This window comes from Sphaeramia orbicularis, chromosome 12 (genome assembly GCF_902148855.1).
Source record: "Sphaeramia orbicularis chromosome 12, fSphaOr1.1, whole genome shotgun sequence".
NCBI lineage: Eukaryota > Metazoa > Chordata > Actinopteri > Kurtiformes > Apogonidae > Sphaeramia > Sphaeramia orbicularis.
Window position 1 is genome coordinate 76338845 of NC_043968.1, and position 21370 is coordinate 76360214.

The 21370-nt window shown below is 38.6% G+C and overlaps 1 protein-coding gene across 3 annotated transcripts in view; it reads left to right on the forward strand.

Moving 5' to 3' along the window:
* The first annotated feature begins 242 nt into the window (after positions 1-242).
* Positions 243-21370, forward strand: part of arvcfa (ARVCF delta catenin family member a) — a 62180-nt gene continuing 41052 nt past the window's right edge. The window contains exons 1-6 of one of the 3 annotated variants that reach the window (XM_030150168.1): positions 245-747; positions 5901-6077; positions 13751-14361; positions 18653-19131; positions 19961-20144; positions 20230-20347. In XM_030150168.1, the coding sequence (XP_030006028.1) occupies positions 727-747; positions 5901-6077; positions 13751-14361; positions 18653-19131; positions 19961-20144; positions 20230-20347 (1590 nt within the window). In that variant the 5' untranslated portion in view covers positions 245-726. Of the gene's footprint in view, positions 748-5900; positions 6078-13750; positions 14362-18652; positions 19132-19960; positions 20145-20229; positions 20348-21370 lie in introns of all 3 variants that reach the window. The other 2 variants (XM_030150169.1, XM_030150170.1) reach the window with 2 other exon arrangements.

Here is a 21370-nt window from a genome sequence, read left to right on the forward strand (position 1 = left end):
CCCCCCTTTTTCCACTGCACACGGGTGACACAGGACTGAACTAGTGCGGGCTTTTCTGTGCTCCAGCTGCATCTGCTGCTTGTGTGCCCAAAGGGAACTCAGTGCCCGTATGTATGCATGTGTGTGTGTATGTATGTGTGTGTATATGCCTGTGCACCAAAGCTGCCAGAGAAAAAAAAAAGAAAACGGGCAGCGATTGCAGCGCTCTGCACTTACCTAAGCCATTCACACACAGTCACAGCATCACACATGTGTTGATTCAGCACCTTGCTAATAGCGCACACATTAAACTGCAGCACAGATCAGATCAGAGGAGGAGTGCAGTAATGATGAGGGAGAGCCCGGCATTGGAAGCTCCTCATGTGGGTTTGGACATATGGAACAGAAAGGGTAGCACTGAGCAAATGTGTGCATGGTGCATGTAGAGTGTGTTTGCAAGAGAAAGGAATATAGAAGCAGAGAGAGTGAGGAAGAGGCAGAGAGAGAGAGAAAGAGAGAGAGAGAGGGAGGAGAGAGAGAGAGAGAGCGGACGTGTGTTGGTGAGAGCTGGGAGGAAGGATGGCTGCTCATGTCTGAACTGCCTCAAACGCTCAAAGGGAGAGTCGAGGCAAAAAAAAAAGGGAAAAAAGGAAAAGAAAATCCAGCAGAGCAGGTGCAGAGAAACAGACGTCTCACTTGGGGACACATCTTGTTCATCATTTGTTGAGAAGCAGAAAAGATTTGGCAATGCCTGCTGAAGTGAAGGAGGTAAGTGGTGTGTGTTGTGTGCTGGAATGGCTCTATTTTGCTGTGAACCCTCCCTCTTTTTTGCAGTTTTTTTGCTCTTATTTCTGCAGAGAACTGAAGCCCCCTTGTACAGCTTTACATTCTGCTGCTGTCATGATGAATGAAACAGGCATCAGTCAGCTTCTCCTCCTCATCTCTTCACTGCTGTTAGGTGCAGTCTCCTTGTGTGCATGGGGACATGATGCTAACAGCTTCATCAAGTGTGTGTGTGTGTGTGTGTGTGTGTGTGTGCGTGCGTGCTCACATGCATGGTTGTTCATGTATACAGAATGCACAGTCAAGCTCACAAGACGGGGGCTAATCTTTGATTGCATTATTAAAAGAGGTTGTCCCTCCAGGGGGAAATGCTGCACACACTCTGGTGAGTGTATTGCCGTGATGTAGACATTAAATCTGACCATGCAGCATTTAACTCTTTGAGGAGCAGAGACCAACCAGGATGGAAGAGAAAAGGCTCTGAATGGAAAGTTTGAAAATGAATCTTCTTCCTGCTGTTCTTCTGGACTGTCATGTCCAATCAGTGTTTTGTCTCAGTGGACCAGCCTGGTTGAATTGTGGCCGAACAAGATGTATTACATAACAGATGGATGCACAGTAGTGTTCTGCATGTCACATATGTAAAAAGTCTTGTAATGCTTTGGTTTTTCAGGTGATGTGTAAATGTAGAGTCACTTGTATGAGGATCAGATTCAACAGATAGTGAAGGGCAGATGAGTTGTGACAAAGTTGTGACTAATGCCTTCTGACATCAGTGGGCTGATGTCATGTTTTATTATCCAGCCAAAGCATAACTTTGTCAATCGCACAGTTTGATCCGGATAAACCACCTGTCAAAGCTAATTTAACCTCAAGTTTGATCACAGGTATGGATTTGCCCTGCAGATGTGCTCATTTAATTACATTTTCCAAACCTTCCTTCCTTTTCTGTGGTGCCTTCCAAATGGGATGGATTTGTGACAAGTTTGAATCCTACTTTGTGTCTGTTGTGCCCTTGAGCTGGTCACTAAAGCATCTAAACTCACACAGCGTTAGATCAGACTGTGTCTCCCAAAATAATACCCTGGCCTCAATACTGAGAGTTGACGGGAGCAAGATGCTAATCATGCCGTTCTGTCTCCTGCATCACTGCATCTTCACATCTATATATAATAACCCATTTGTTAAGACTTAGTCAAATTCAGAATCATCATCTTGACCTATTTGGCTGTGTTAGCACACTTTGTTAGTGATGGTGCAGTGAGTTATTTAAATGAGCTTTGACTCACAGTGGCCTGGCCTTCCCTGGAGCCTGAATCAGACAGGGACAGCGCACAGGCCCCTGTCCAGCCTATTATCGTCCTCCAAATCCTTAATCAAGCTGTCTGTAGAGGACACTAGCACCCTGTCTGTCTTTTTGCCCAGGCGTTCATTTACTGCTGCCTAACAATATCCAATCAACGTCCCCCAGCGGTGCTCAAGCCTCCATCAGCTGCCTGCTGCCAATTTCTCCCGTGTGACCCTTTCATCGCCTTGTCCCTCTGACACATTTCATACATGGAGATGATGGTCTCTTGTGTTTATAAAGGGAAATCAAGCTCATCTCCCGCCACATTCAGGGACTGCTTCACTGCAGCCTCATTTAATGCAGTGGAGTTGAGTTCAGTTTAATGCCGCAGCCTCACAGAGGAGAGAGTTTGGGAGATTTAACAGTTGACAGTTGTTGTTTTTTTTTTTCTCCCCCTTTTATCTCTTTTGTTGTATCAGGATGGTAGATTTCAGGAGAGATAATAAACCCTGACATATTTCTATGTATTTAAATGAAATATTGATTTTAGAGAATTGCATAAAGAATCATAAAATGTGTCATAAATGATGAAGGGACATTGATTTTCTTCATGACTGAACATTTTAATTACATTGTCTGATATTTTGATGGATTTCTATGCACAATTGTTTGTATTAGATTTAGATAAAATCCCCTCCTGTGATCTGAATGCCATCAAGACTTTAAAATGTGCATCAGATACTCAGATAAAGATGAATGAGATCATGAATAATGAAGCCACTTTCTATAAACACATGAAAACGAGTGTGAAGTTTGCAATAACATCAGCACAAAAATGTGTTTACAGTCAAACACTACCTCCGGCTTTTTCTCAGACCAAGATGCTGAATAATTAATCCACTCTGGTAAATGAAACCATTTTGTTTAAAAGGAGACAAAACTGGAGCTCTGCTTGACACAAACAAGTGGAAACAGCACAGAACAACAGTGTTTTATCAGAGCAACAGCTGGATTATTGATTCTCTGGTGGTGGATCTCACACCAAATCATCTCATTTGTATTGATCAGACACTATCTAATATACATTAAAATGCCATTGTATTCTTTAAAGGGTCCGTTTTGACATAGTGTACGCAGTGTTTCCCCTAGAAATGTTTGTAGCAGCAGTGCTGTGTCGGTAACGTAGCAACACTAAGGGGGGTCCAGGGGCATGCTCCCCCAGAGGAAAATTTAGCAACCCTTAAATTGTGGCTTCTGGTGAGTTTTGTGGAAAGAATTTGACAAATTGCAACTTACCAATCACCAGATTCAAGTCATCTTGAACTAGTTCCCTCATTTAAGTTGCATCCAAACCAGTTACCGCTGAATAAAAGCTGACAGCTAGAAGTTCTTTAGCTGTTTTCAGACCGGCCAGCCCGGTGTCGGAGCCGGTTCCCACTCCCAAACCTAAGTGCTTGCCCGTGAACGGCCCATGTTCATTGCTACTGTTTTGTCCCTCGACATTTACCGTAGATGTAGTAGGACTGATGCATAATGGGATAGGTGTTAAGAGAAAAAATGAGCAACAATAAAAATGACACAGAACTCTCAAAAGATGGTTTTTATTTAACCCTGTAAAGCCTGAACCATGAAATCATTGACAGAAAATTCCATTTCTTTGAAACTGGAGCCTTTATTGGTCCTTCTGAACAACCAAAAAAACGTTTTTCAAACATCAATTTCCATATATGAGTTTCAATTTTGTATCATATTTGATCCATCGGGTCTCAATGCTCAAATATTATTATTTTTCAAAAAACAAAAACATAATGTAACACAAACATGTCTAACAAATTGTTAATTCCTTTTCAAAATTGTCACAGTTCTTCCTCCTTCCTCATTAATGACAGTCTTGTAGTGTCACTGGAAAGGCCTCTGGTGAATGAATTCCTCCCCTCTGGTGGACTATCTGTGTATTGCATGTATCTAATTATATACATCAGGTTTTTCAAGAAAAAAAATATCACACTGATGTTGTAGAGGGCTTCAAAACTCATGTATCAAATATGATACGTTTGATGTTATAGGGTTAATACAACACAGAACATTACAACTCAGTTTCTCAACTAAATTTTCCGTTCCTGAACACTCTGACTTTTGCTGTGAACACATTGTCCATTTTAAGTTTAGGAGTGGGAACCGGCACCGGCACGGTTCTATCAATCTGAAAATGCCCCTACAGTATGCACCTGGTTCTACAATGTTTCTGTTCCATTCTATATGGATTCCAGGTCGTTTGCTTCAGTAGTGTAGGCAGAGAGGGGAGGGAGGGAAGAGGTTGGTTATGACACCTAAAGCAATAGCCAAGTTGGTTAACGAGTGGCTAACAACTTGCAATAAAATTTAGCACGTTACTTTAAAGTCAGCGTCAGTGTCTTTGGGGTCTCATTTTTTTCATCAAATATTAAGGATGCACCGGTGCTAAATTCTTGGCTCTGATAGCTCGTGCTAATACCAGAATTAATTTCTGTTACATACTGTATATGTTTATGAAAAAATCTTTAATATAACACCGTACATAAATATCTGCCACTGCCGTCAGTGAAAAGGCATCTTACATGCAGATACCGATTTTGGATTGTATCAGTAGATATTGGCAGATACTGATGTCCAAAATTATAACAGACTGGAAAATCTGGGTATTATTAATTATGGTTTAAAATAAATGAAAACACACATTAGTCCACACTGGAAACTAGAAAAGCACTCAGAGCGCAACTCCCCCCAATTACCACTAAAATTTAATTATTTGTTCCTTGTGCCAGTATCAACATTTCCGGAAAATTTCGTCCAAATCCTTCCATAACTTTTTGAGTTATCTTGCTAACAGACAAACAGGCAATAACAAATGTGCAGTATCATTGTTCATATTAAATTCATCTGACATGTTATGCATCACTTGCTCTCGTCAGATCGATACCTTTATTTATACCTTTAAGAAATTATGAGCTGAATAAAGATGAAATGAATATATCAATACTTCTGTCCTATTTCATCTCAACCTTAAATAAGACATAAAAAGTAATAAGTAAAAGATGGGCTCAGTGATAAAAATGAGAATTATTTCTAAATTGACATATTTTTTATTTCACAATAATCAAAGTGAGTCTTTAGACTTCAGGGTATTTCTACAGTATATGTATTGAATATCATTTTACCTGTGACCATAAAGAATGTAGAGTTTAAAACCACAAATAACTTTCCTTTTCATCTTGAATTTTTATGTCATTTTTGTTCTCTTACATCTTTTACAATGTTTTCATTATGTTTGTTCATTTGTTTGTGTCTTTTTGCATCTTTTATATCACTTTGATCTTTTCCATCATTTTTCATCTGGTTTTCATCTTTTATAAGTCATTCAAGCATCTGGTTTCTGCAGGACCAAAAATCAGCCTCTAAATTGAAAAAAACAAATACTGATTTGACATTTATTCTTGTAATTACCATTATCAAACTGATATGAAAATCTTGATAGTGAGAGCTTTTTTTCTTGCTTTCTCTGATTATTTAATAGTACTTTGCAATAGCTTGTATTATTGTTTCATTGTGAACAAGGCCTTGAAAGCAAGAGTACATATATAAAAACAACAGCTGAATAATAGATGTCATGTCACATTTTGTAATATAAACAGATTATATGATAATCATGCAGTGTTGTGTTGAACTCTCAGCACTACTTCTTGCTCGGAGCCCATTATCCTCTAATCAGCTTTAATGACATGGTGTGTTACCACAGGACTGTTTTACCCTCGTCACGTTTCCCTGTTGTTTGGATAAGGTTTGTAATATTAGTGATGTATGTGTGGTTTAGGAGCAGAGTTCAGAGGGGCCTCCTCCACTCTCCTTGTCCCAGGAGGTGAAGGAGGTAACTGCAGACAACCCATTCAACACTGACGAACTGGACACGCCTACTTCCATCGCTTCGGTGGTGACCTCGACCAATGAGAGCTCCACAGAGACCGACACCCCACAGCAGACGGACACTGAGGTTAAAAGCTTCCTGTTTAATCACTGCACTATTTTCACTCAGCTTGTTTAAACCAGTGTTTCTCAAACTGTGGGGTGGGGCCCCTGGGGGGTGGGGGGGGGGGGGGGGGCAGTCTTGCCAGGGGTCATGGGATCACTCCAGGGTGTTTTTTGTTCTTCAAGTTAGAACATGTATCAGGTGGAACTAATGTTTGATGGTTGGAGCACCCTGGACTCATTTTATGGACGTCCACCAAACCAATCTACTGCCATGGTGATCTGTGACTAGACTAGACAAAGAGTTTAGGTTTGGACAATGGACAAGGACTGGACTGGAAAAGACACATGGACACACATGTTTGTGTTTTGGACCAGTTTGGACTTTAATGTTCTGAGATGTGCAATGGAAATGTTTGGTATCTGTGGTACCAACATGTGTTTGTTGTTCTAAAAAAGAGTAACTTTATTGTCATAGTTGTAGATAATTGCACATTTCCTATTTTTATTTGTAAAATTGTTGTCTCGGGGAGCCGTCTGGTTGAGTTAATTTGTATTATTCAAGCAAAAATCTAAGTTATTTTTAATTTGAACAACAAATTATTCAAGGAAAAGCAAAATGTATTGTTACAATATTGATGTTTCTTTCAATAAAATTTCTAATTGCACCACTGTTACAATGTTGGTTGGGTTGAATGGGGCCTGGAGATTTTTCGTCCTCGAGTTTAGGTTTGGATAATGGACAAGGACTGGACTGGAATAGACACATGGACACACATGTTTGTGTTTTGGACCACTTTGGACAGTTTGGACTTCAATGTTCTCAGATGTGCAATGGAAACGGGCTCATTGACCCATTGATATTGGTCACATGTTCATCTGTGGAACCAACATGTGTTTGTTGGTCTAAAAAAACTAACTTCATTGTCATAGTTGTAGATAATTGAACATTTCCTATTTTTATTTGGAAAAATATTGTCTCAGGGAGCAGTCTGGTTGGGTTTATGTATTATTCAAGCAAAAATCTAAGTTACTTTCAATTTGAACAATAAATTATTCAAGGAAAAGCAAAAAGCATTGTTACGATATTGATGTTATAATTGCACCACTGTTACAATGTTGTTGGGGTTGGGGGGGGGGCTGGAGATTTTTTATCACAGAAAAAGATTGAGAACCACTGGTTTAAATGATGCACTCCATTATTTTAAGCAAAGGCAGCCTGTTCATATAAGTCTAAAGGTCACAGTAAAATGGAAATGGGCTGGGACTCATATAATGCCGTTCTACATTAATGATATTCAAAGTGCTTTACGCTACAGTCACAGATCAGTGAAACACTGAGTGCAACTTGAGGTTTAGTGTCTTGCTCAGGGATACTTTTGGACATGTTTTTGGTGGTCAGGGATCAAACCACCCACCTTCTGGTTGGTGGTTTGTCTAGTACAAACTGAGCCACCGCTGCCCAGGTCACCACAGTTCAACTGTTCAGCCTAAGGACAAACCACTAGAGCTCTCATTACCCATATTTTATGACCAAGTGTCTCTCATGAAACATTAGAAAACCTGTGGGTGAGAGGGTAAAGAGCCTACAGACATGTGCTAGGGTTTATATTATGTAAGATGTTAATTACTGTAGTTCTATCATAAACTGTACACTGTTAACTCCATTTCATATCAAAAATTATTGACTGTCAACATCAGCCTGAGAACGCTCAGTATGATTTTAAAACAGGAAGTGGTGTGGTTAACCATTATATCCCTTATAGATTTTAATAACTTTTTATTTTCATTATACTACGACGGCGTATTAGGACCACATAAGAAAATAAAAGCACTTGTCATTATGAGAATAAAGTCGTAAAATATCGAGATTAAACCTGTAATTTTGTGAGACTAAAGTAGAATACAAAGAGACATAATTTTATGAGAACGAAGTCGTAATATTATGAGAATAATGTTGTCATATTTCAAGAAAAAAGCCATAATATTATGAGAATGACGTCGTAATGTAAAAACAGGCGGGAAAAATATCATAATTTACAAGAATATAGTTGTACCCACTTGTCGCATAATGTAGAACTTGAAACATTTTGTGAGGTTCTACTTTCATTTGGGGTTCACGCACAAAGGCCAAATACTGAGCCTATTAACCCGCCCACCATCAACACATTAGCATTAGTCGAAGGACTTTGAAGACAGTTTGCACACGTTTGGGTTTGTTTCGTTGTAATAAACTAACTGATTTGGAGGAGGAGCTAAGTGGAAGTAGTCGGCTGCAGGTCTGTCGGTGGTTACACCAGAGATCTATAACCGTAAACTGTCTGTCATCAACCAGCCTTACAATTTCTAAATTATGACTTTTCATCGCACTATTGCGGATTTATTTCCAAAATATTACAACTTTAACATCATAAAAGTAAGACATTATTTTTTTTTAAATTATGATTTTTTTAAGCTATGACTTTATCCTCATAAAATTATGACTTTATGCTCGCAGTGACAAGTGTTTTTATTTTTCCTATGTGGCCTTAATACGCCGTCGTATCATAGCGATAATTGATCACCACAATTAAGTTTATTCAGTTTATATAAAAGCTTGATTACAGGGAACCTGACACCTGACAGGTTCAGAAACCCACACTGGGCACTACATGTTGTTTTTCACAGCAGTGACAGTACAGTGTGCTGGATGTGAACATTAATGCAGTGTAGTACATTTTCATGTGACCACAGAGCCTCATGGAAGCCATGGAAACAATAACCTGCCAGCAGATATTTCTGGATGTTAATGTTATGTTACCTCAAAGAAATCTTTGAGAAATCAATTATTGCTGTCAGTCTCTATCACTGTTAACTTGCTTAATAACTCATTTCATCAAGTTTGTTTTTGTTTTTTGCTTTGCTAGGTAACTCTAAGCTGAAAATGCTAAACACAACAGTTTGATATATTTGGTGCATATTACCTTTTCTATGAAATACATGGCCCTGTGTACTTAAATGTTTAGTCAGTCATCTTTGCAGCACACTAAAATTTTTGCCTACATTTTTTTCAGCTGTATTTCCACATTTATTGTATGTAAATAGTCAGCGCTCGTCTAAATTCCAGCAGAGCAGGTAGCAGTAATGCAATGATTGTGCTATTTGCAACCCACCATTTGACAGAAAGAAGAGGATGACATAAATGCATTGTGGGATGCAATAAATCATGCAGATAGCTAAGCTGAGTTTGTTTTAATCAGTATACATCGGATCGTATCTGCATCATTGGCATACCGCTGACTTTGCAGGATTTTTCAATGACTACATCCATCCCAAACTGTAAAAAAAATTGGGACCTTGTGCTAAGTGTAAAAAATAAAATAATGTTTGCATAAAAACACAATGCAATGATTTGCATTCATTATTCACAAAAGAACATTAGTGCATTAATGAGGTTGCATTAGTGCCTATGAAATGGACACCTAACACATGGGAAAGGTGCTGTCAACACTGTCAGCACAGGCTTTAACAACATGTACTCCCATCCAGATGACATCTTTTCAGGAAAGGCCTCACACATTTTAGCAAGTCCTTGCTAAACTACATATTGTCTGCACTACAACAGCGTAGCTTTGTAGCAGAGGGTTTTGAATGCTGAACTGGTCTACCTGCAGCTCAGACTTTTACCGACTGAAAACATCTGGAGCACCATGAATTGCAAAATATGACCCAGGACCAGGACGGTTTAGTGGCTAGAATCCTGTATCATGCAAGAATGGGATAACTTTTCTGAGATGTGTTGACACTAAAATTCAAATATGCCTTATTATCTTCTTAAAATTGTTAATTTTCTCACTTTAACCTTCCTCTTGTGTTAGGGTCAGCACTGACCCATTTTGGGTTTTAACCCTTTGATGCACGAATCATGAAAACCTTAGTCAAGATTTTTTCCTGACTGTTTTTATGCATGAAAAAAAACAATGAGAATGATTTTTTTTTCTTAGTTAACCTATTTTTCACAGAGTTACAAAAATGTCCACTCAATTGGACACCATGTGTTTATTTTTTGAAGCAAAGAAATGTATTTAAAATGCAATATCAAAGTGATGTACTGTGTGAAAACTATGAAAAAAAAGCATTTTTAATGTAGCTTATCTGATGTTTTCTCATATTTTATCATACTCTAATACTAGTTCTTACTCACTTCATGGAGATAATATTTAAAAAAAAAACTTTTTGTTTAAGAAAACTGTTAATTTCCGTCTAATAACAACTAGCAATTGATTTACACTCAATCATGTTACTGCAGATCAGGTTTATCAAGAACATAAAGTTAATAGTCTGAATGTCAGTGTATGGGATGGTGCATAAGTGTCCACTGTGTTGGCTGATATGGAACTAAAACAACAAAACCCATGAATATACCAGAGAACAGCTGTAGAAGAACTGTCCACTGTAGTGACCAGTATGCATGAAAGGGTTAAATGCATAAATTAACATAAAATTTGTTTATTGCATCAAAGCTTTTTAACATCGTCAGGAACCTCTATTTCAACAAAATAATACAAAAAAAGGTTTTTTCACAAAATTATGAAATGCTCTGTTTAAAATTATGACCTTTGTGTTGTTAGGGTCGGTTTTGACCCAGTTATAAAAATAAGATTATAAAGTGACTGTCAGCCAACACACTGACAGACCGCTCCTCCCCCAATCATGTGAGCTTCTGGGGACTCTCATTTTAGATAGATAGATAGATAGATAGATAGATAGATAGATAGATAGATAGATAGATAGATAGATAGATAGATAGATAGATAGATAGATAGATAGATAGATAGATAGATAGATAGATAGATAGATAGATAGATAGATAGATAGATAGATAGATAGATAGATAGATAGATAGATAGATAGATAGATAGATAGATAGATAGATAGATAGATAGATAGATAGATACTTTATTAATCCCGATGGAAATTCAAGTATTCAGCAGCTTTACATACAGCACGAGACAAAAAACAGACAAACCAAAACACAACAGTGGGTTAGTAGCCAGGCTGACATTAAGGTTAATATATACACTCTAAAAGACACTTGCTAAAGAACTAAAGAGCTACCTCTAAAAGAGCTTCCTGCACAATACTGTAAATAAAGACCTCTGGTTGTATTTACACATTTCAGAGCAATGATATAAAGTGAAACAGTGATTTAAGTTTAAGTGTATTTTGCCTTGTTTTCCAGTTTACCTGCAAAAAAACAAAAAAAAAAAAAACAGCACAAGCACAGACAGGAGTGTCTACACATGTGAGGTCAGTTCAGACTGACAAAAAAAAGGGACAGAGGCCCACACCAAAAATATTAACACTTTCATGCATACTGGTCACTCCAGTGGACAGTTCTTCTCCAGCTGTTCTCTTGTATATTCATGGGTTTTGTTGTTTTAGTTCCATACCAGCCAACACAGTGGACACTTATGCATGATCCCATACACTGACATTCATATCATTTCTGTAACTTGACTGTTCTAGATAATCCTGATCTGCAGTAACATGTTTGAGTGCAAAAAAAAATGCAAATTGTTATTAGATTGCAATCAACAGGAATTTTTTTATTTATTTATTTTTTGCATTTTTAAACAAAAAGGTTTTTTTTTTGCATATTATTTCTATAAAGTAAGTAATAACTAGTATTGGAGTATGATAAAATGTGAGAAAACATCAAATTAGCAGCATTAAAATGTTTTTGTTTAATAGTTTTCACACCGTATATCAGTAAATGCATGTTTCTTTGCCTTTAAAATTTAACACATGGTGTCCAGCTGAGTGGACATTTTTGTAACTCCATGAAAAATTGGTTGATGAAAAAAATTAAATTGCATTGTTTTCTGTTTTTTTTCATGCCTAAAGAGGAATAAAAACACTCAGGAAAAAAAAAATCTTGATTAAGGTTCTCATAAATCGTGCATGAAAGGGTTAAAACCAATATTTTTCTAGATAAGGAACCTAACAAGGCAACCAAGAGATGAGAAACAAATTGGATGATAGATAATTGTGTATTTTAGAGCTGATTTAAGACATGGGTCAAAACTGACCTGTTAACATAAGAGATGGGAACAGAAAACTAACACAAGAAGAAGGTTAAACATTTGATATATTTTATATTATGATCTTTCATTCGTCAGTTGTAGGTTTGATGGTTCGAATCATTGTATTCTGTTTTTATGTACATCTTAAACAGCATTTCAAGTTTTTTTGGAATTAGGGTCGTACATAACTTTTGGTGAGAATCAGTAAACCATCAACACATAGAAGGCCGTTTCAAATACAGGCAGTATCCATGTAAAAGTTGTGTAAATAATAACAGACTTCACCCTGTTCTCGCTAAATGTTTTGTACAGCCAGTATGTTAATGCTATTACACAGCCAACAGCCAAACTCGGTTTTCCCACCTTGCTCCGTTTATTCACAGTCTTCATGTGACAGAGGAAAACTTATGTGAAACTATAGAAAACAAAGAGAAAGAGAAGCCTCCTTTAGCTAACAGAAATGCACATACATCGGGAACAGACAACTAACACAAGAGAAAGGTTAAACATTTGATATATTTTACATTAGGTTCTTTCATTTGTACAGTGTAGGTTTGACTCATTTGAATCATTGTATTCTGTTTTTATGTACATCTTAACCCTTTCATGCATGAATTATGAGAACCTTAGTCAAGATTTTTTTTTTCTGGAGGGTTTTTATACCTCCTTAGGCATAAAAAAAAAATTGCGATCGAGTTTTTTTTTTCCATGGAGTTACAAAAATGTCCATGCATTTAATTTTTTAAGTAAAGAAATATGTATTTAAAACCCAATATCAGAAAGTAAAATGAAAACAATAAAAAAAAAACATTTTTAAGGCTGCTAATTTGATGTTTTCTTACATTTTACCATACTCTAATGCTAGTTATTACCTCATATAATATGGAAAAAACAACTCTTTTTGTCTAACAAATAAGAACTGATTTACACTTAAACATGTTACTGCAGATCAGGTTTATCAAGAACAGCAAAGTTATAGTAATGATATGAACTGCAGTGTATTATGGGATGTTGCATAAGTGTCCACTGTGTTGGCTCATATGGAACTAAAACAACAAAACCTATGAATATACAAGAGAACAGCTGGAGAAGAACTGTCCACTGGAGTGACCACAATGCATGAAAGGGTTAAACAGCATCTCAAGTTTTTTTGGAATTAGGGTCGTATGTAACTTTTGGTGAGAATCAGCAAACCATCAACACATAGAAGGCCATTTCAAATGCAGGCAGTATCCATGTAATTAGCAGCAGCAGCAGCTTTACTAAATCAACAATTAAATTTCCTGCAATTTTCTCTGCACAGTAGTCTGACCCCAAGTTGTTCATCAAAACTCATTTTCAACAAGCGGCAGCACAGAACGACTTGGCAGGACAGAAGAGTTCATTATTTCCTGGTGGTGTTTAAGGCCAGGGAGGTGGAGAAATGATGATGATTGATCAGAACTCTGAGAAATGAGCTGGCAGGCTTCGGCAGTCAAATCTGAGATAAACACATGTTGTCGGGATCCAAGACATGTTTGGTGTGTTCCAACTAATGAAAGAGTAAACAGTTCCTGCTCTGACTGTAATCACACCAATTTGACGATCAGACCTTTTTGCAGAGATAATTGTTGTGGTACATCAATTCCTGTAGGACTCCAAGGCTGTAGATCAGGAGAACAAACAGGAGCAGAGTGACACCAACCAAGAAGCGTCCGATACGCCGCTGGAGAGCCTCCAGACGCTGGGTCCGCCTGATCTCACATCGACTCCTGTGGCTCAAGACAACGCTCCGACTGATCAGCCTGTTACTGTAGCAAACCCAGAGCCGTCTGAGTCCATCCCAGTGACCACGACCACCAGTGGCCCCACAGTGACACCACCGCAACGACCACAGCCCACCGAGTCTCAGCCGGCCAATCCTGATGCGCAGAGCAGGGTGTACGCTCTACCCGACGGCTACAGGGGCGTCGGGGGTGACTTCTGCACCGGATACGGAAGTCTGTCCCGGGCCACCCTCCACAGCTACTGGCCTGCTAAGAACTTCCAGCCGGGGGCCCACTACACCCTGCCTTTCCTCAGGGACAGTTACGCTCCTGCAGGCGTCAGCAGCCAGGGAGAAGAGGATGGCCTCTGTGAGCGTGGAGAAGTTGAACTGGACATGAAGACTGACCATCCTGCCACCAGTTACCCAACTCTGGGAGGAATCCACCAGTTCAGGCCCATTACCACCATGGAGCTCCTCAGGGAGCCTTCCAGAACCAGGTAACGGTACAGTACATTCTATCAAACTACACTAACCACCCTACTTAAGACATTTGAGCAGCTGAAAGATGATTTTGAGCTCCCCTGTGCAAATTTTTTTTAGGTATTTGCAACTTAGAACTTTTCTGATGACTCACAAGGAATGGGATAAATTCACAAAACCCACACTCCTAGAAAAGTATCTGATAGAGTTACAAACTGGTAATGGAGAAAAGAAAATAATTTCTAAATTGTACAATATTTTCTTATTTATGAATCAAAATAACTCCTCGCAGATAAGAGGGAGATGGGAGGCAGAGGCGAACGTGGACATATCTGAGGATGATTGGCACGATGTATGCACAGAGGCACATCTGGTTACGAATTCTAATACATGGAGGGAATTCAAATGGAAAATAATCACTAGATATTTCAGAACACCAGAAATAGTGTCTAAGATGGATCCCCAACATCCCAGTTCATGCTGGAGGAACTGCGGAGCCCATAGAGCTAATCACACTCACATATTTTGGGTTTGTCCTAAGTTAAGTGTGTTTTGGAGGGAGGTGTTCAATGCCCTGAAGGAGGTTTTTAAAATGAACATCCCACAAAGCTTCACAGTGGCAGTTTTGGGAGTAATACCTGAAGGTCTGGATAGAAAAGCAGATAAATACCTTTTGAATATATTATTAAAGTCTATAACCATCAGTTGGATGAAACCAGAACCTCCCTCACATAATACATGGATTCAAAAAGTTTGGGATATTTACCAGATGGAGCAGATCACATACTTGCTCAGGCTTCAGAAAACCATATTTACTAAAAGATGGGAACCTATGTTACCTTTACTGCTGCAATAATATTTACTGGTGATGCAAGAATACTCCATGTTATCAAGGTGCTGTCTTTCTACCTCTGACGAAGATTTATATCTACAGCCTTTTTTATTTTATTTTTTTTTATTTTTTAGAGTGAACATTGTTTGCTATAATTGTTATTGCTTTCTCAAATTTCATCATATGTGCTTGTGGAGGTGTATGAGAATATATTTTCAGCTGTGTAGGGGGAAAAGAAATTAATTAAACTGTACTTGAATGTATAATTGTACTGTACTGAAAAAAAGAGAAAATCTGATAAAAATTAAGTTAAAAAAAAACAACAAAAAAACTACACTAACCACCCATCTATGGTGCCAGGATATCTAACCTTTACATGTACAGCTCAAGGTGTTATTATTGTTAACAAAAACGTACGAAATGAGGAAATCTCAAACTGAAAAAACATTTTTGTTAACAAAAATAAATAAAAACTATAATTAAAAGAAAAAAACGATAACTAACTGAAACTGTATTGTGTGCTTACAAAACTAACTAAAACAGATAAAAATGATGGATAAAATTGCCTTTGTTTTCGTCTTTGTCAACATCGGATTAATACTAAAGTGATTTATTTCGCTCTAGCATTTTTAGCTAGCGGCCCCATACGACACTTCACTGTCCGTCACTTCTCGTCACTTGTGGTTTCCAGTCATCTTCTGGTCCCCACTCTACCTAGAAACATGGAGACTAAAGTTGGGAGAAAGCAGCAGAGTCCTGTCTGGGATTTATTTGAATACGACGAAGAAGAAGAGAAAAGATACGACAAAACTAAAATTAATACTAAAACTAAACTAAAACTAAGCATTTAGAAGAAAACGAAAACTAATAAAAACTAGCAAACCTGCTCTAAAAACGAATTAAAAGTAACTGAATTAGAGAAAAAAAAAGCCAAAACTAAATAAAACTAAACTACAATAAAAAATCCAAAACTATTATAACCTTGGTACAGCAGAACCTACGGTGGCTGACAAGGGCCAAACACATTGCAATGGTCCAGTGCGTCTCAGTCTGAGAAAACAGCTGCAAGTACAGAAACGATACAAATTCACAAACTCAAACACAGTCTGAACCAGGTACATAAAGACGTACGAGGTGCAAATGAAAAAATGCACCACAAGACATAAAAACACATGCTTGATCATCAAATGTTCTGCAAATAGAGAAACGATGCAAACCAGGAAAACATCTGCAAATGAAAAACACTGCAGAACCAGTCAGTCCAACAGAAGTGCTCCAAACCTGTGGGGGGGCGCTGTCAGCAGAACAGACACACAGGATGGAGAGAGAGACGGAGAACAGCTGACTGACAGGGTTTCAAACTACAGTGGGAACAAATTAAAGTCACGGCATAGCGCGGTCATGTGACTTTTATTTGATTTTATTTGACACTAGTCAGTTGTCTATAAACGCTGCCCCCTACAGGTTTAAAGGTGGGGCATAAGATCTTAGAAAGGTGGTTTGAGCAAGCTACATTTTGAAAATACTCAATTCAATAGTCCAAACCCCTTTCTTCAGACATCCCCAAAGCCACGCCTCCAGAGTAATAGCACGCTCAATGCTTGTTCTCGATGAGCACTGCACAGTGACAATTCACCCCTGCTCCCCCGGCTCTGGCTCCGGCAGCCCTGATCCATGCAGACCTCATTCAGTCTCCTCCAACACCCCCACTCTTACAGAACAGCCCCAGTTCATACCTATCTGACTAATGTTACATTTCCTACTGATTTATGTAGTGACTAAACAGTTTGGAGGTGAACTTTCCATCCTAATATATGTTTATGCATTTGGCAGACACTTTTTTCCAAAGCGACTTACAGGGGAAAACCAATTAAATCACTCAATCAATCAAATTTTATTTATATAGCGCCAGATCACAACAAAAAAGTTATCTCATGACGCTGTATATATAGAGTTGGTCAAAACCAGACTCTAAGCCAATTTACAGAAACCCAACAGAATCCTCCAGGAGCAAACACTTGTGACTGGTGACAGTGGAAGGAAAAACTTCCCTTTAACAGCAGAAACCTGGAGCGGACCCAGACTCCTGGAGGATGGACGTCTGCCTGGACCAGTTGGGGTTAAAGAGAGAGAGTAAAGAAAGAGAAAAAGAGAGAGCGATTGAGGTCGAGACTGGGGGAGAGGGGGAGTAGGGGGAGACACATGGAGGCAGCTGAGGATAGGTGAGTGATGATGATGAAGGCAGGAGAGAGGCAGGACCACTGCAGCAGGTCCAGAGATAATCCTGGGAAAAACCTTATTAAAATATTTAAAATGGAATGTCTAACAGTTCTAGGACAGGAGGTGCTCTCGGAAGAGCTGGGTCTTCAGGAGCTTCTTGAAGATAGGCAGGGATGCCTCTGTTCTCATAGTACTTGGTAGAGCGTTCCACCAACGTGGAACGACCCATGAAAAGAGCCTGGATTGTCTTGTACAAGGTCTGGGGACCACCAGACAACGTTCCCCAGACGAGCGGAGTGGTCGTGGGGCAACATAATATAGCCAAGCTCTGGCTCTGTCTTCGTTTCCTGTACCAGTTTCTCCAAACCTCTGAGAACGCACGATTCATGCACGAAGAGGAGTACACGCAGAGGGGGGAGGGACAAATGACAACTGAGTTTGACAGACATATCACCGTTCAGTCATTTCAAGTGGGCACTCAAAATGATTGGATGGTGTTTTTTCAGTCCTGTCCGTTCACAGGTGACTAAATTTTTTTATTTTTGTGTTAGAGCATTTAATTAATTGGTTGTAATCGGGGTGTGAAGGAGATTTTAAGCAATATGGTAAAAAAAAATGCTCCAGGAAAACATCTCGGACCCCACCTTTAAATCCAGGCAGTTACTATTTTTCGTCCAGGCTGTTTATTGAACTCTAACTGCAGCAAGTAGCCTCTCATGTCTCTAATATTAGAACAGAATCAGAACCCTATCGATCCATGTCAATAACTGGTGTAAAATACAGTTCTTCATCTTTTCATGGTCATCAGATATAATCATTTGGACGTTCAGAGGCTCCGTAGTTACCGCGGAAACACCGTCATCTTCTACAACGTTGATTCTCCTGTAAAACCCATGGAGTTGGACCAGTGACAGTGGATGGAGACAGTTTTGTTTGTTTTTCAATTAATTATATATTTTTCACTATTTCTTCAGTTTTCTCTTTTTCTGATACAATAACCTTCAAGTTAAATCTCAACTTTTATGAACATCTACATGATCAGTGAATTAAATATCGGAAAATACATGATTTTCACTGACAAAAGCAAAATACAGAGGATAATATTAGAATAAATGGTGATAAGTTACTTCAGAAAGGTTAAATAAAGAGGAAACTAATTATTCAAGAACTGGCACAAAAGTAGCACTGGGTCTTTATCTGTTAATTTAAACGAATGCATTTAATATTAAAAAAAAATGCGTTCTTTGTCTCCTTAGAAGCGGCTATGATGATGCCTTCATGGCCCAGCTGGAGGGGAACCTGAACCCATTCTTTCAGGCCATGTGTCGAGCGCAGACCCTGCAGTTCCCCCACAAACGCAGCAGCATGGTGAGTCTGGACAGCATCCGCAGAGACCCACGCTGGAGGGACCCAAACCTACACGAGGTCATCTCAATGCTCAACCACCCAATGGACCCCGTCAAGTCGAATGCTGCCGCCTATCTGCAACATCTGTGTTATGAGAATGACCGCATCAAGCAGGAAGTCCGTCAGCTGAATGGAGTGCCCATTTTGGTGGAATTACTCGACCACCCTAAACCTGAAGTCCATCGCAAGGCTTGCGGTGCCTTGCGCAACATATCCTACGGAAAAGACCACAACAACAAAATGGCTATCAAGAACTGTGATGGCATCCAAGCTCTAGTCAGACTGTTGAGGAAGTCCAGCAGCATGGAGGTCAAAGAGTTAGTCACAGGTAGGGATGTAACGATATGAAAATTTCATATCACGCTTATTGTGACTAAAATTATCACGGTTATCGTTATTATCACAGTATTGTTGATATTGTGCTCAAAATGTTCAAAAAGTACAAATACACACACTGAAATAATTTTACTAAGTTGTATTTTGAAAAAAATAAACAAAAAAAACAAATAAATAATTGGCACAATGCACTTTCTCTTGGCAGAAACATTCAAGTATTTAACCCTTAGTGGTCTGAGTCTATTTTGTTTGTTTTTCAGTACGTTTGATTTTGCCTTTATATACTATATAAACAAATGTTGACTATATCCATGTTTGGTATCTTTTTTTTGTCAGCACAACTTCATCTGTCTCAGCTGCCTGTTATTTTTTTCACTTTAACCAAAACACAAAAGGCCAGAAAACACAAAAAAAATTATATAAAATCCGATTTGAAAAATGTATATATTTTATTGCATAAATAACACAAAGATGCTTAACGAACCTTTTCAAAGACTTTAAAAGTGAATATTGGTTCCAAATATTAGGTATATAAAATTAAAATTATAATAAATTAAAACTATGCTCAAATATTTGACATAAAAGCATGTCTTTACATAGGCGTTTTCTCCGGAAAAGTGCGGTAATCAACACGGTTATCATGATAATTAGAATTTAAACAATAATACAAACCGTCTGCAGTTTCATCGCGGTTCATCGTTATACCGGTAATCGTTACATCCCTAGTCACAGGTAAATCTATTTCTGATTTAACAGAGCCACTACTTTCACCTTCTTGAGGTAACTCTACAACGTCTCTTCAACTTTGATTTCCATTGCAGGCACTCTGTGGAACCTCTCCTCACATGAGCCACTCAAGATGACAGTGATCAACCACGGCCTTCAGACAGTGACTGATGAAATCATCATCCCACACTCAGGCTGGAGGAGAGACTCCACTGACCCCTTGAAAATGCAAGGTGCTGAGTGGACCACGGTCTTCAAGAACACCTCCGGTTGTCTCAGGTAACCGTGGCTGCTGTTGAGCACTAAAACTTAATAGTAGATGCTAAACGCTGACCTAATGGACTCAGCTTTGTTGTTTCTGCAGGAATGTCAGCTCAGATGGGGCTGAGGCTCGGCAGAGGTTGAGGGAGTGTGAGGGTCTGGTGGATGCGCTGCTTCATGCTCTTCAGACCGCAGTTATCAACAAGGACACTGACAATAAGGTCAAGGCTAAACACATCACTCATTATGGAATTAATACATTTATAACATACATACATTCATAAACACCACAAATGCTTTATAATAAAACTAGTGTTGACCCTGGGGGGAACCACAGGTGCTAGATCCTCTGATCCAGTTCATTCCTTTCCTTTCTTTCCTTTCTTGGTAAATTCCAGGGTCATTTTCAGTTGAATTACTTCTCAGCTGTCATGTCTGTTTCTGCACATGAAATTTGACACCATGGCAACGTGGCCCTATTGTTGATCTGTTGCTAGGTAACCCACTTGAATGATGATTCTATGATTCTTGGCATAGCAACGTGATTGGCCATTGGGGGGGGGGCACTGTATTCCAAAATTACTAATATCTCCCAAAATATTGGTCCTATCAACTTACTGTTTTTACTAGTCTGTTCCTTGACCAAAAATACATAAATATGACAAACTGCAGCAGTCAGCTCTGCAGGGATTTTGTGTGATGCCTGAGACACACACACACACACACACACACACACACACACACACATATAACTTATATGACTTACCTCTCTATGTATCTGTTGTACATAGTATATAGAGAGTAGATCAGGGATGTCAAACATGCGGCTCGGGGGCCAAAACCGGCCCGCCAAAGGTTCCAGTCCAGCCCGCGGGATGAATGTGCAAAGAGCAAAAATTACACTTCAGATATTAATAATCAAGGATGTCAAACTCATTTTAGTTCAGGTTCCACATACAGAACAATGTGATCTCAACTAAAATGATAGCATAATAACCTATAAATACTGACTCCAGATTTTCTTAGTTTAATGTGAAAAACATAATATTACATTACACCCATAAATAAAGGTAACTCCAAATTTTTCTCTTTGTTTTAGAGTAAAACCTTACATTAAATTATGAAAATATGAACATTTACAAACTGTCCTTTAACAATAAAATGTGAAAAACCTGAAATGTTGGAAGTGAAATTTTAACATTATTCTTCCTGTTATTAAATATTTTGTGTCTGTGTCGATCCAA